Source organism: Talpa occidentalis, unplaced genomic scaffold (genome assembly GCF_014898055.3).
Source record: "Talpa occidentalis isolate TD23 unplaced genomic scaffold, MPIMG_talOcc4v2.1 talOcc4.11, whole genome shotgun sequence".
Classification (NCBI taxonomy): Eukaryota; Metazoa; Chordata; class Mammalia; order Eulipotyphla; family Talpidae; genus Talpa; species Talpa occidentalis.
In genome coordinates, this window is record NW_023601104.1 from 36913465 (window position 1) to 36927122 (window position 13658).

General features: G+C 35.8%; 1 protein-coding gene across 5 annotated transcripts in view; it reads left to right on the forward strand.

Annotated features, from left to right (window-relative positions):
- NEO1 (neogenin 1) overlaps positions 1-13658 on the forward strand; it is a 180746-nt gene that overhangs the window by 84421 nt on the left and 82667 nt on the right. For all 5 annotated transcript variants that reach the window (XM_054688657.1, XM_037502890.2, XM_037502892.2 and 2 more), the window contains exon 6: positions 13379-13533. In XM_054688657.1, coding sequence (XP_054544632.1) covers positions 13379-13533 — 155 coding nt within the window. The remainder of the gene's footprint in view (positions 1-13378; positions 13534-13658) is intronic.

Below are 13658 nucleotides of genomic sequence, written 5' to 3' on the forward strand. Positions count from 1 at the left end.
CTCAAGGTATTTTTTAATTTTTGCTTTGATGTCTTCTTTTTCCAATTGCAGTTAAACAGCGTGTTGTTTAGTGTCCATGTATTCATATTATTTTTTCCTTTTTTTTTCCCTTGTAGTTGATTTCTAATTTTATGACATGGTCAGAGAAAGTAATAGATATAATTTTGATCTTTGTAGTTATATTGACAATTGACATATGTATCAAGATATGGTCTATTTTTGGAAATGTGCCTTGTATACTTTAAAAAAAAGTGTGAGGAGGTTTTTGGGAGGAATGTTCTGTAGGTATCGATTAGATCTGTTTGGTCTTGCTCCTCATTGAAAGCGTTTTTTGTGCTTTGACTTGTGATCTGTCTGTTGCTGTTAAGTGGGATATTAAGGTCCCCTAGTATTACTGTGTTGTTATCAGTATCTCTTATGTTCTGTTATTGTTTTATATGTCTTAGTGCTCCATTATTTGGTGCATATATACTTATGAGTGCCATTTCTTGTTGTATTAGACCCTTAATCATAGTAGAGTGTCCTTCTCTATCATATTTTTGTCTTTCTTAATTGGAAGTCCATTTTACCAGATTTAAATGTAGATGTTCCTGATTTTGTTTTAGTTGCCACTAGCTTGTGTAACTGTCTACCAGCCTGTAAGTCTGTGCTTGTTCGTAAGGGAGTTTCTTATAAATAGCAGAAGGTTCAACTTTGTTTCAAAATCCATTTAACCACTGTTCAACTTCTGACTGGTGAGGGCAGGCCATTTACATTTAAGGTGATTTTTGAGACATAAGTACACATTTTCTTTTTTTTTTAATTTTATTTTTATATTCCCCATACAATTGCAAACCCTTATTTTGACCCCAAACCCACTTTCCCATAGTGTAAGTACACATTTTCTTGTTTTGCTTTTGTCTTGTTTTTGCTTTCATTTATCTTGTCTTATTTTTTGAGTGATTCCTGTTAGGTTTGTATTCCACTGTCTGTGCCTTATTTATTTATTTAGAATTCTACCAAGGTTGGTATATGACAGCTACTTGTGTGACCCATTGGATGGTTTGGTCTCTGGTTCTGATGGGTCACATTGTTACTTTCCTCTTGCTCCTCCATGTTAAGTGATTTAAGTGTCTGTTGCCTTGATATTTGTTGTTCTGTTGCTTTACAATAACCTCTTTAGGATTTCATTCATATGCAGTTTCTTATTGACCAATTTTTTTAGATTTTTGCATTTCAGTGAAGCTCCTTACTCTTCCATCTTGAATGCTAGTTTTGCCTGTAAAGAATTCTAGCCTGGAAGTCTTTTTCATTAAGCACTTTATTTATTTATTTATTTATTTATTTAATTTTTTAAGTTTGAAGAAGCTAAGGAGGGTTTTCTTGCCATTTTTTAATTTTTTTTAATATTTTATATATTTTTTACATCATTTTTCTTTTTTTGCACAATGTATGCTTTTTCATCTTGTTTATAGTGCCCATACAATTTCCACTCCCCTATTTTGACCATAATCCCTCCTACCTCGCCCCATAGTATATCTCTGGTTTATAGTTGCTTGTTGATTTTGATTTTTACTTTATTATAATTAGTCTTTCTCCTGGTCCCTTATTTAGGTTTTCTAAATTCCTGCTATGAGTGAGACCATCTGGTATTTTTCTTGTTCTTTCTGGCTTATTTTGCTGAGCATGATCCCTTCCAGCTCCATCCATGTTGCTGCAAATTGCATGTGTTTATCTTTTTTGATTGCTGAGTAATATTCCATGGTGTATATGTACCACATCTTCTTGATCCAGTCATCTATTTTTGGGCATTTGGATTGTTTCCATAGCTTAGCTATTGTAAATAGTGCTGCTATAAACATAGGTGCCCTTTTGAATTAATGATTCTGTGTCCTTTGGGTAAATACCTAGGAGTGGAATTGCTGGGTCATATGGAAGCTCCATCGTTAGTAGGTTGAGGACTTTCCACACAGCTTTCCATAGTGGTTGGAGCAGTTTACACTCCCACCAGCAGTGCAGGGGAGTTCTTTTTTCTCCCCATCCTTGCCAATATCTGTTGTTGCTAATTTTTTTAATATGTGCCATTCTCACTGGTGTAAGATGGTATCTCGTAGTTTTGATTTACATCCCTGATTGCAAGTGATGCTGAACATTTTTTCGTATGCCTGTTGGCCATTCACATTTCCTCTTCAGAGAAGTTCCTTTTTAGCTCTTCTGCCCATTTTTTGACTGGATTATTTACTTTGTTTTTGTTCAGACTCCTCAGCTCTCTGTAGATTTTTGTGATCAGTCCTTTTTCATTAGTGTTGTGTGCGAATATTTTCTCCCAGTTGGTGGGGTGTCTGTTTGTTTTGGTTACTGTCTCTTTTGCTGTACTTTGGTTACTGTCTCTCTTGCTCTTTTGCTCTTTAATTTGATGTAGTCCCAGCTGTTTATCTTTGCCTTCACTATCACTTCTTTGGGTGATGAGTCTTTAAAGATGTTACTGAGGTGTATGTCATGTAGTGTTTCGCCTATATTTCCTTCTATATATTTTGTAGTTTCAGGTCTTATGTCTAGTTCTTTAATCCATTTTTGAGTTGGTTTTTGTACATGGTGTGAGGTAGTAATCAAGCTTCATTCTTTTGCATGTAGCAACCCAGTTTTCCCAGCACCATTTATTGCACAAACTTTCTTTGTTGCATTGCATATTCTTTGCTCCTTTGTCAAAGATTAGTTGACAGTAAATCTGTGGGGTTTTTTCTGGGTTTTCTATTCGGTTCCATTGATCTGTGTGTCTGTTCTTGTTCCAATACCATGCAGTTTTGATTGTTATGGCATTGTAATATAGTTAGAAGTCTGAGAGTGTGATGCCTCCATTCCCTTCTTGTTTTTTCAGGAGAGCTTGGCTATTTGGGGTTTTTGGTGGCTCCATGTGAATTTCATCAATATTTGTTCCATTTCTTTGAAGAATGTTGTTGAAATTTTTATTGGAATAGCATTGAATCTATAAATTGCTTTTGGTAGGATGGTCATTTTGATAATAATGTTAATTCTTCCAATCCATGAGCAGGGGCTGTCTTTCCATTTCTTTGTGTCTTCTTCTATTTCTTTTAACAGTGTTTTATAGTTTTCTTTCTATAGGTCCTTTACCTCTTTTGTTAGGTTTAGTCCCAAGTATTTGATTTTTTTTGTTTCAATAATAGTAAGAAATACATTCTGTATTATCATCCAATATACGTTTATATCTGTTTGGAAACAAGATTTACAAAGTAGTACCTCCCCATACTACATGAGATGCACTACTTTCTATCCATCCTATATCTTACTGTTCTTGTATTTATTTATTTATTTATTTATTAAACTTTTTTTTATATCTTAGCTTATTAGTGATTATTAGTGATTTTTTTTAAGATTTTATTTATTTATTTATATAAGCACTTGGTACAGTCAGAAGCATGGGAGGGTGAGAGAATTCACCAGAGCCAGAGCGGGGAGCAGAGCAGGCAGAAGGACCGAAGTACACTGCTGAGGGGAGCAGCGGGCGGCAGGTGAGGTCTGCACTCCATGTGGGACCCTCCTCCGGTGGCCAGGGAGCAGCCGGGGATCGAACTGGCTCTGCAGAGGCTGTGGGCAGCTTCACAACCCAGCGCTCAACCGCTGCGCCACCGGGGAGGCCCTGTTCTTGTATTTAAAAATGGATTTTATGAAACATCAGTAGGTTAACTGATGGGGGTGGGGGCGGGGCTAGCAGTAATCTTCTCTGGATCGGAGGAGGTTTTTTATTACTGAAATTGTTATTTGCTGACATTGTTTATTGCTGGCATATGGTGAAATAAAGTAGACTAATTTTTAGTCAGTTTCATTTTTATCTTTAAATTCTACAAAGTACTTCTTCACTGCCTGCACCAAATTGACTATGTCCACTGGTCTACTCTTGGTACACCAGGAGTCAACAGTTTGAAGAACAGATACTATGCTTTGTAGTAAACTGTTGAATCGTGTATTGACCAGCAAATTTGGTGATTTATTATATTAGACTTCAACTAAGAGCTAAAATGCTCATTATCAGGGCTTTGTGTATTTTCAAATATATATGCATTAATTTGCATATGGGAAAAATATATAAAGATTTTTCTCAGCTAGGCCAACTTGAAAAATTTTCGTGTGTGGTAGTTTAGGAGTGAAAAATTAGCATGCTGGTAGCAATTTGATAATAACATCTTTTAAAACGTGCTTTTCCTCTTTGTAGATAAGGAATTCAGAAGATGTTTAATTATCATTTACTGGTTTTGATGATTGGATTGTTGTTCAGGGGACTGCATTCATTTAAGAACTGTTAATTGATACTACAAAAATAATGTTATTGGTTTTTTAGATTATAAGAACAATTGATATTTTATGTTCTCCCCACAAAAACAAAGGAGAATTAGAATGTATAGAAAAGAAAAGTAGAAGTCACCTATAATTTCAACACCCAGAAAGAGCATAGCTGTTAACCTTTTATTTTATGTGTATTTTAAGCTATTTCATAAACACATTCATTTTAAAAATGAAATATTACCATTCTATTTTGGCATGTTTTTTTCTGTTAGGAGGCATGAAAAGATTTTAGAGCGGAGTCAGCAAGCTTTTTCTTAAAGGAGCAGATAATAACTATTTTGGTTTGTGAGCTCTATGATATCTCTAATTCTCTGAGGGTATTGGTTAATGGAATTTTTAGAAGAATTCAAGTAAGCACTTATCTAACAGGTATGCATCCAGCACTTATTACAGTTTAGTCCGCTATGGTTTCAGTGGCACATAGGCTTGGGGAACGGATAGAAGAAAAAGGAAAACTTCTTTTTTTTATGAATTATTTTATTTTATATAATTCTTACATCATTTTTCATTTTTGCATAATGTATGCATTTTCATTTTAGTTATATTTCCCATGCAATTCCCACCCCCTTTTTCTGACCCCAATCCCTCTTCTCCTCCCCCCGCCCCCCACTGTAGTGTGTGTCTGGTCTATAGTTGCTTGTTGATTTTGATTTTTACTTTATTATAATTAGTCTTTCTCCTGGTCCCTTATTTAGGCTTTCTAAATTCCTGCTATGAGTGAGACCATCCGGTATTTTTCTTGTTCTTTCTGGCTTATTTTGCTGAGCATGATCCCTTCCAGCTCCATCCATGTTGCTACAAATTGCATGAGTTTATCTTTTTTGATTGCTTAGTAATATTCCATTGTGTGTATATATACCACATCTTCTTGATCCAGTCATCTATTTTTGGGCATTTGGGTTGTTTCCAAAGCTTAGCTATTGTAAATAGTGCTGCTATAAACATAGGGGTGCAGGTGTCCTTTTGAATTAATGATTCTGTGTCCTTTGGGTAAATACCTAGGAGTGGAGTTGCTGGATGGAAGCATTATCTTTAGTATGTCAAGAAATCTCCACACAGCTTTCCATAGTGGTTGGACCATTTTGCACTCCCATAGTAGTGCAGGAGAGTTGAAAAAGGAAAACTTCTTAAGGAAGCTTTAGATGAGGAAACACTTCTTTAAAGAAAGGTCTTGGTTCAGGTTTGAAGGATGAGTACCTGTTAGCAAAGTTAAGGGGTAGCTTTAAGGAAAAGCATTGAGATTGGTGCTGGGCATGAGAGGGTAGAAAATCATTTCAGGGTCATGTAGCAACTTTGTCATAATGTTACCTCATAGCTATCATTTCACCTATTTCTCCTGGAGATTAAAGAAAACCATTCCACCATCATTAGAAGGAGAAGTTTTCTTAAGAAATGGAGAGTTCTAGTGTTTTTTTGCTTTGCTACTTAAACCCATGCTGAAAGCTAACTTGTGATTAGACTGTCAACAACATCCCTGAAGAGAATTCTTGGTTTTTATTTATTTGGTGTTTTTTTTAAGGACTTACATGTATGTAATTTTGTGAATTATTGAAAAGCTGCTTAAGAAAATCAAGTGTATAATTTAACATGAATGGAAGAAATTGCTTTATTTCTGTACTTAGAGCTTTTTAAGAATTTAGATGCTTAAACCTTTAAAATCAAGCAATTAGGAAGTACAACAATTCAGAGCAAATATACACAACAAATGTTATCTTCCAAATAACAGTAAAATAACCTTGTAACCTTGAAACATTGGTGTTGGCCCTATATTGTTTTCTTTTTTAATTAGGTAGCACCTTCCAGCATTATATAATAGTGATGGAATTAAATGATGTTTCTAGTAAAAGAATTTTGCAAGTATAATGTGTTTTATTACTAAATTCTACTTGTGCATTTAGCAATTAAAATTATTCTTGTGATGATGATGGCATTAGAAGGGATAGGGACTGTCAATGAGAATTTGAAGCTTAATTATCTCTTCGGTAACGAAATGCATAATCTTCCATTACAGGGCTTATTTTCTTATGGTAATTGACTCGTTTGCTCTCTGGTTATCAATTTAACTTCCCTACCACAAACATCTGTTCTTACATTGTGTTTAATTGGTGTGACTACTATCCACAGAGAAGTTAAAATCCAGAAAACATCTTAAAGGCATTATTTTATAATTCATGAAAGGGAAAAGTAAATGAACATTGTGATTTTCCTCCTAATAATCTGAAAATCTGTTTACTAAAAATGCATACTAATATATCGTATTCATTTGAATTTTTTTGAAGATTTTGTTTTCCAAAATTACATATTCTGCATTGGAGGATCCTTAATCCTTTCAGATTCAAGGAACATTGTCAGTTCCTTAGAATCATGGTACCATGGCGGTTAAGGTTGAGGGTTTGTAGGAAAAAGTTGTTTATTATGTTACTAATTTAAAGAGGAGTAGCGACAAGTTGTGTATATGTGTGTTGTTTATAATTCTAAAAATGGAAGGATAAAGCATAAAAAAGTGGTAAATGGCTACCTGTAGGAGAGTGGTAGGAAAAGGGATAATAGGGTTAAAAGCAGGACTTGTTTGTTTGAATATACCTTATTTTTATAGATTTAAATTTTTATAAAGCAGTTCCTGAAGAGAGACAGTGAAACAAACGACTCGTTACATGTGTATATACTTGGTAGTATAGCCACCCAGAAAGTGACAGTTCCAAGTGAAATTTATTATTCTAAATAAATTTAAAATAGCAGTTGGATTGTATATACCTAGTGGGTCATATGCTAAAGGTCAGAAAACTTTGTAAGAATCTTCAACTGTTGGCTGTTTTCTTATCATTGGTAGAAATATTGATATCACTATTCTGAGACTACTTAGTTTAAGTAAAGCTTGTGAATTAGTATTCTCATGAGCAGAGATTTTTGGCATGAGAGAACAAAAATGAAAATGTAAAGTTAATAAGATCCATTTAAAACCTATAGTTCTGAATTTAATAGGAAATACCCAAATGAGATCATGATGAATTTTATTTTTAAAATTTACAAGCTTCCTGGCTTTGTCCACAAAAAAAGGGTCTAAAAACAGTGACCGGAAGATACTAAAGACCACTAGGGTTTTGTCAGAATGGATTCAGGAACTTCCATCAACTCAGACTTCCACTGGTCAAAGATGTGATAGTTTGAGAATCAAAAGAATTAACTTATGTTATATATTATAACATTTTAATCCATGAGTTCATAAATAATACTTCTTTTTAAAAAAATCAGTAATTATCTTTTGGGGAAGAAATCAGAGTATCTGATTAGTTTGAAAATTGGCAAGTAAAGGGAAAGAATGAAACATTTATCTTGCTCTTTCTGTAAGATCTACACTTATGGATAACCAAATAGTTCATGAGAAGCTATTTCTCTTTAGACTATGTGGAATGATAAACATTACTAGTTTACAACTCCTAAGCATAGGTAATGATCTCAAAAACTAAACATCACAAAAAGGAGACATTTCACACATTGTGAACCTCCTAATGGGAGAATGTACCATTGTGTAATAAGTAATCTGAGGGTAAAAAAAGAAAAAGAGCCTGATTCCAATCAAGCTTCTCCTTTAACTGTCTTTTTTTTTTTTTAGAAAGAATATGTTATTTGCCATTGTGGTAATGCAAAAGACAGCAGGAAACTGTATAGGACAAATGACTTTTCAATAGGAAAATTGCAAATAAAGATGAGATAAAGGAGAAATCTGTAAATTAAGATACATAAGGAACAGATTAATACCAATGAATGCACCTTGTTAGCCCAATTCAAATAAAATAGATCAGTTTTTTAAAACATAGGTCAGTTAGTGAAATGTGAATACTAATGGAATATTTGACTAAATTAACAGATATTATAGATAGCTACCTGATAATGGTATTACGGTTATGCTTAGAAATAGGAGTTCTAGTTTTATAGCGGTGTACTTACCTATTTATATACAAAATAACATAATCCCTGGAATTTTCTTTCAAAATAATCTGGAGAAGCGGGTGAGATAGATTAGGGCTTAGGTGAAATACTAATGGACCATAAGTTGATAATTGTTGAAGCTACGTAACAGGTACACAGGGTTTATTGCTCTCTTCTCTATAAAATAAAAGGTTAAAAAGTACAGGATTTTAGTCAGACCGCCTAGGTTCAAAATCCAAATATGTCACTGACTAAGCTTTGTGACCCTGTAGAGCTACTCAACCTCTCTGTATATTAGTGTCATTGTTTATAAAATGAAAATAATATAGCAAAACCTAAATAGTAGTATTGTTGCAAGGACTAAAGTACAAAGCACAAGTCAATATTAAATATTATACTTCAAAGAAACTGAAATCATAAAATCACAGTTCTTAGTGTATTTAAGAATAGTCTACTTGCGTTCCTTATCTAACATAGGAAGCAAACTAAAACTAATGATCACCAAAATGTCCAGTGGTAAACCAGAAATCAACTGTAGATCTCTTGACTTCCAGTCTTGACATTTTTAAAATTATATTTAAAGGGCAGGTTTATTAGGGAAAGGGCCAGAAGAATAAAGGACACTTGTATAGACACAAGCAGGAAGGAAGAGCTGCCCCAAAAGGGACAGGTTTGCTCAGAGAGGCCTGGATGGTTGCAGGTGGCCTTAAGGAGAACTTGAGGTGAGCGGCCTCCGCTGAGGGAGGTCAGTAAAGAGAAGTCTCAGCATGGTACAGGTCACAGGCAGGCAGGAAGCTGCTGCCCTGCAGATGGAGAGAGTTGGTCAAAAAATGCACCTGCATAGTCATAGGTGAGCAGAGGGATTGTTGCCTTGACATCTTTTTTACAGTAGGTCATCACTGAAGAATTTGCAAGTATTTAAATAATCTTGTCTTAAATAGGAATACTCAAAATTCCAAGTAATTTTTCTCTGTTGCTCAGATTTTTTGCAGTTTAAAAGAAAATTTCAGGTTGTTCTTGTTGTGTGTTTTCTGTGAGAAAGAACTGAGAAACTTGGATCAACAGTGAATCTAAACTCATCTGGAGGAATAAAACCAATTTAATGAATATTAGGAAAATTTTGAGAGAATAAAAGAGAGAATACATAGTCCACCAAATATTTTAAAATATTGTATATTATAATAATTAATTTTGTGGTTCTGGCCCAAGAGTAGACTATCAGTAAAACCACTTAATATCTACAAATAAACCCCGAAGAATACATAGCATTTAATTGTTTTAGCAAAGGGAAAAATATCAATTTAATAGCATACATATGAACATGGTTTAGATGGCTGTAGTTCTAAAGAATAATGCAGTAGACTAGGTATATTTATCCTATGTTTAGGGACCTGGGACATCAGGAGAGAAAGGAGACTCCACATGACAGACAAGGAGAGGGGGGTGATTACTTCATCCTTACCCTGAAAGTAAATACAAGATTCTTAGATTGAGAGGACTTGTTCACTGATAAACCTATAGCTGAATGAGATAGATTAAACTACATTCCACTAGGTATCTCTTCTTCAGATAGGGAGGGGCAAAGGACAGAAGCTACTCCTACCCTTCAGGACCCTCACTGCTCTCAACCCAAAACAAGCTAAGTAATCATAGCTAACTCAGTTGAGCCTAATAGACCAGTGCCTTTGTCTTGAGAATATTTCAGTCCAATTAGACAGTTGTGTCTGTTTTGTAGAGGTAGTTCTATAGGTGAGTACAAGCAATAATAAGCATATCTATGAAAACAAAAGAAAATAATGAAAAATAAAGAAAAATAGGTTAGTGTGTGACCAAAAACTACCTAAGGACCCCAGATCATTAAGGGGTGCATGTTCTAAAAGGAATTCAGCCATCTGTGTACAAAAAAGCAAAGGAAACAGACTCTGAGTTTGATAGAATTTTGGTAGAATTGGTGGGGGAAAGGGGGGAGAAGGACCTCCAATAGTTTTCCAATAAAACTCCCCTAAATTACCCATCTCCTTATGGGCAAATGCCCAGTCTAGCAGGCTTGGCCTGAAGTAGGCCACTGAGACCTGAAAACTTGGTACAAGTTTAAGGTACCTTCTGGCAGGGAACCACAAGTAGTGGGTTAGGAAGGTCCCAGAGAACTGGGATAGAAGGAGAGACTCAAAAATCAAAATTTACCACATTAAGGGCCTCCCCAGTGGCGCGGCGGTTGAGTGCTGGGCTGCGAAGCTGCCCGCAGCCTCTACAGCTCTGGTTCAATCCCCGGCCGCTGGGCAAGGGTCCCACATGGTGCGCAGACCTCTCCTGCCACCCGCTGTTCCCCTCAGCAGTGTACTTCATCACTCTGCCTGTTCTGCTTCCGCTCCTGCTCTGGCTGTGGTGAATTCTCTCACCCTCCCACGCTTCTGACTGTACCCAGTGCTTGTATAAATAAATAAATCTTGAAAAAAAATTTTACCACATTAAGATAATAGTTGCCATTGTTTCTGTTGAGAACCAAGAGCAGCCACCCTCATGTCTCACCCAAGGGTTTCTTCCAAGTATCTATTTCGGTCCTCCAGGTACTGGGGGCAACTTGAAGCTGGAAATGCCAGAGAGCAGAAGCACACACATGTTCATTTATGAGTCAAGCATGGCTGTTTAACTCTTTCCCTAGTTCCCAGCAGCTTCCCATTCAGGAAGTCAGGTTCATGGCATGATGGGAGTTGGGATCACTGACACCTGAAATCTCTTCTCTGTGGAGATGGGAATCTGTAAAAATGTCAGGAGACAGAGTTTTTAGTACATTATTCATAGCTCAGAGCTTGCTCCTTATTGTTCCTCTAACAGATTAAAGCAAACTAAACATCCAGTTGGGAGTCCCATGGGACACCAATCAGGAAAATTTTCAAGATATCTAGGTTCCAAATATCTTCAGATAAGGGTGAGACCGGCAAACTGGTTTCCTTGTTTGCAGTTTGATGCCATCAGATAGTAAGGAAAACAGTGGTCATGAGGATTGCCTACACATACTTTTTTTTTAAAGATTTATTTATTTATTTATTTATTTATTTATTTATTTATTTATTTATACAAGTACTGGGTACAGTCAGAAGCACGGGAGGGTGAGAGAATTCACCAGAGCCAGAGCGGGGAGCAGAGCAGGCAGAAGGACCGAAGTACACTCCTGAGGGGAGCAGCGGGCAGCAGGAGAGGTCTGCGCACCATGTGGGACCCTCCTCCGGTGGGCGGGGAGCAGCCGGGGATTGAACCGGTGCTGCAGAGGCGCGGGCAGCTTCGCAACCCACTGCTCAACCGCTGCGCCACCGGGGAGGCCCCTACGCATATTTTGATGATCTCTCTCTCTCTGAAGTTAATAAAGTTTTCCATTCCCAGCTTATATGGTTTCAGAAAAAGGACAGAAGAGTACATAAAATTTTAATATTAAAACTATTTCAGATCAGCTACTCATACTGGGATACTGGAGTTGCCATTTAGAAAAATAGAAAGTTTTAACACTCAACCTCAGTGAAGTTCAGGTTGCTTCATAGACATACTAAAAAAAAATGTAACTGAATATTTTTAGTAGTATGGAAACTTAAAATGGAAAACCTTTGGAGTAGGAATAATAAAATGCAGATGCCAGAAAAGAGAAGACTTACACATTTTACCACATACAGATTTAAAACTTTGGTACAACAGGTACCTTAAGTTAAAAGACAAAAGAAAAAGCCAAAAAGAAGTTTTGGGATCTGGTCAAGAGCCAGAAATCACAACAGGAATTTGAACAAGGAAATTTAAGAAATAAAATTTAATATGAAGGATTATTAATTACTAAAAGATGTTTACTACAAAGGATAAAATAGGACACTAAAGAATACAGAAATAGTAAATAAAAGGATCAATTACTACCTCTAGAACTGAGGGAGAAAATTCAAAAACAGAGCTTGGAAGAGGACATCTCTTTCCAAGGCTGCAGTTCAGACCTTAGAGAGAATGTAGCTGCTGCCAGAAGATACAGCCATGAGCAAAGATGGTCTACAGGAAATTACATGCTAAATGCCACAGTCCTGAGCTACTGTGTAGAAAGTTGCCTACTGTGGAATGCCAATGGCCTGACTGAAGATGAGCAGGAAGTTGTCTGCTGGAGTGCCATGAATCAGAACTGGTATCCAATGGAATACTATGGATCAGAAATGGTGCACAGAAGACAACTTGCTGGAATAAACTGGAGAAACTTGCTTGATACTGAGAAGGAAATGCATGACGTGAACACCAATTAATCTCCCACATACCTGTGGCTGCCACACCATAAGGGTGCAAGCAGAGCACATCCCAATCTGAAATACAAATCCTTTCCTCTCCAGTGTCAAACATGGATCCTTAAGAGCCCTTGTCCAGGATGTTGTACAGGACATTGTAGAATTGAGTGGGCAGTCCTACTTTGTCCCTTCAAATTCAAAATCTTAATCTGTTATGTTTGTGATTTAAAACTTTGGGGCAGAAGAGAAGATAAATAAAGGAATAATTGGGCTTTTCAACACGCTAACTTTTCCTCAAAGATCCTATCACGTTCACTCTTTCTCCTACCCTTAAAACCCATTTTAGGTTACAAGGGATGTTACTAGTGAGAATGTATTCTGTGAGTGTACTATTTAAGACCGCTGTTATAACATTTGCATTGTTGTTGTTGTTTTGTTGTTGTTACTAATTAGGCTGACTGAAAAGGAAGATAATAGTCTTTTCAACTCTTTGAGTTTTAATTATGAGCTTTTCAAAATGGTATAAATCTTAGTGAAGTAGTCTCTAATATTCCTTTTTAAACAGTTTAGATTATTCACAGTTTTAATTTCTTCATATAGTCAACTTAGAAAATTCTTCTAACAGGGAAACTGAGAGATTATCTTTATAATTATTCTTTGAGTTAATTCATCCAGAGTATCAATTTCTAAAGATACTATGTTCCTAACATATTGAAAACATGTGTTTATTATATACTTCTGTAAAAATGTGTGAAAGTCTCAAATAAGTAAGTCTTGTAATTTAAAAAATTGCTTGAATTATGAATATGTAATATGAATTTTTATTTTCATTAATACTTAATTTCTTTTCTCTTTCAAAGTGCAACCTGAATTCCTGAAGCAACCTACTAATATATATGCTCACGAATCCATGGATATTGTATTTGAATGTGAAGTGACTGGGAAACCAACTCCAACTGTGAAGTGGGTCAAGAATGGGGATATGGTTATCCCAAGTGATTACTTTAAGATTGTAGTAAGTATTTTTCAAAGGACACTTACCTCTGAGATCTTTAAATGTAATCACCAAGAATTTAGTCATTTACATATTTATATATTGCAGATAAAGATAGAAAAGTTCGCACAAAATGTAATCTCTTC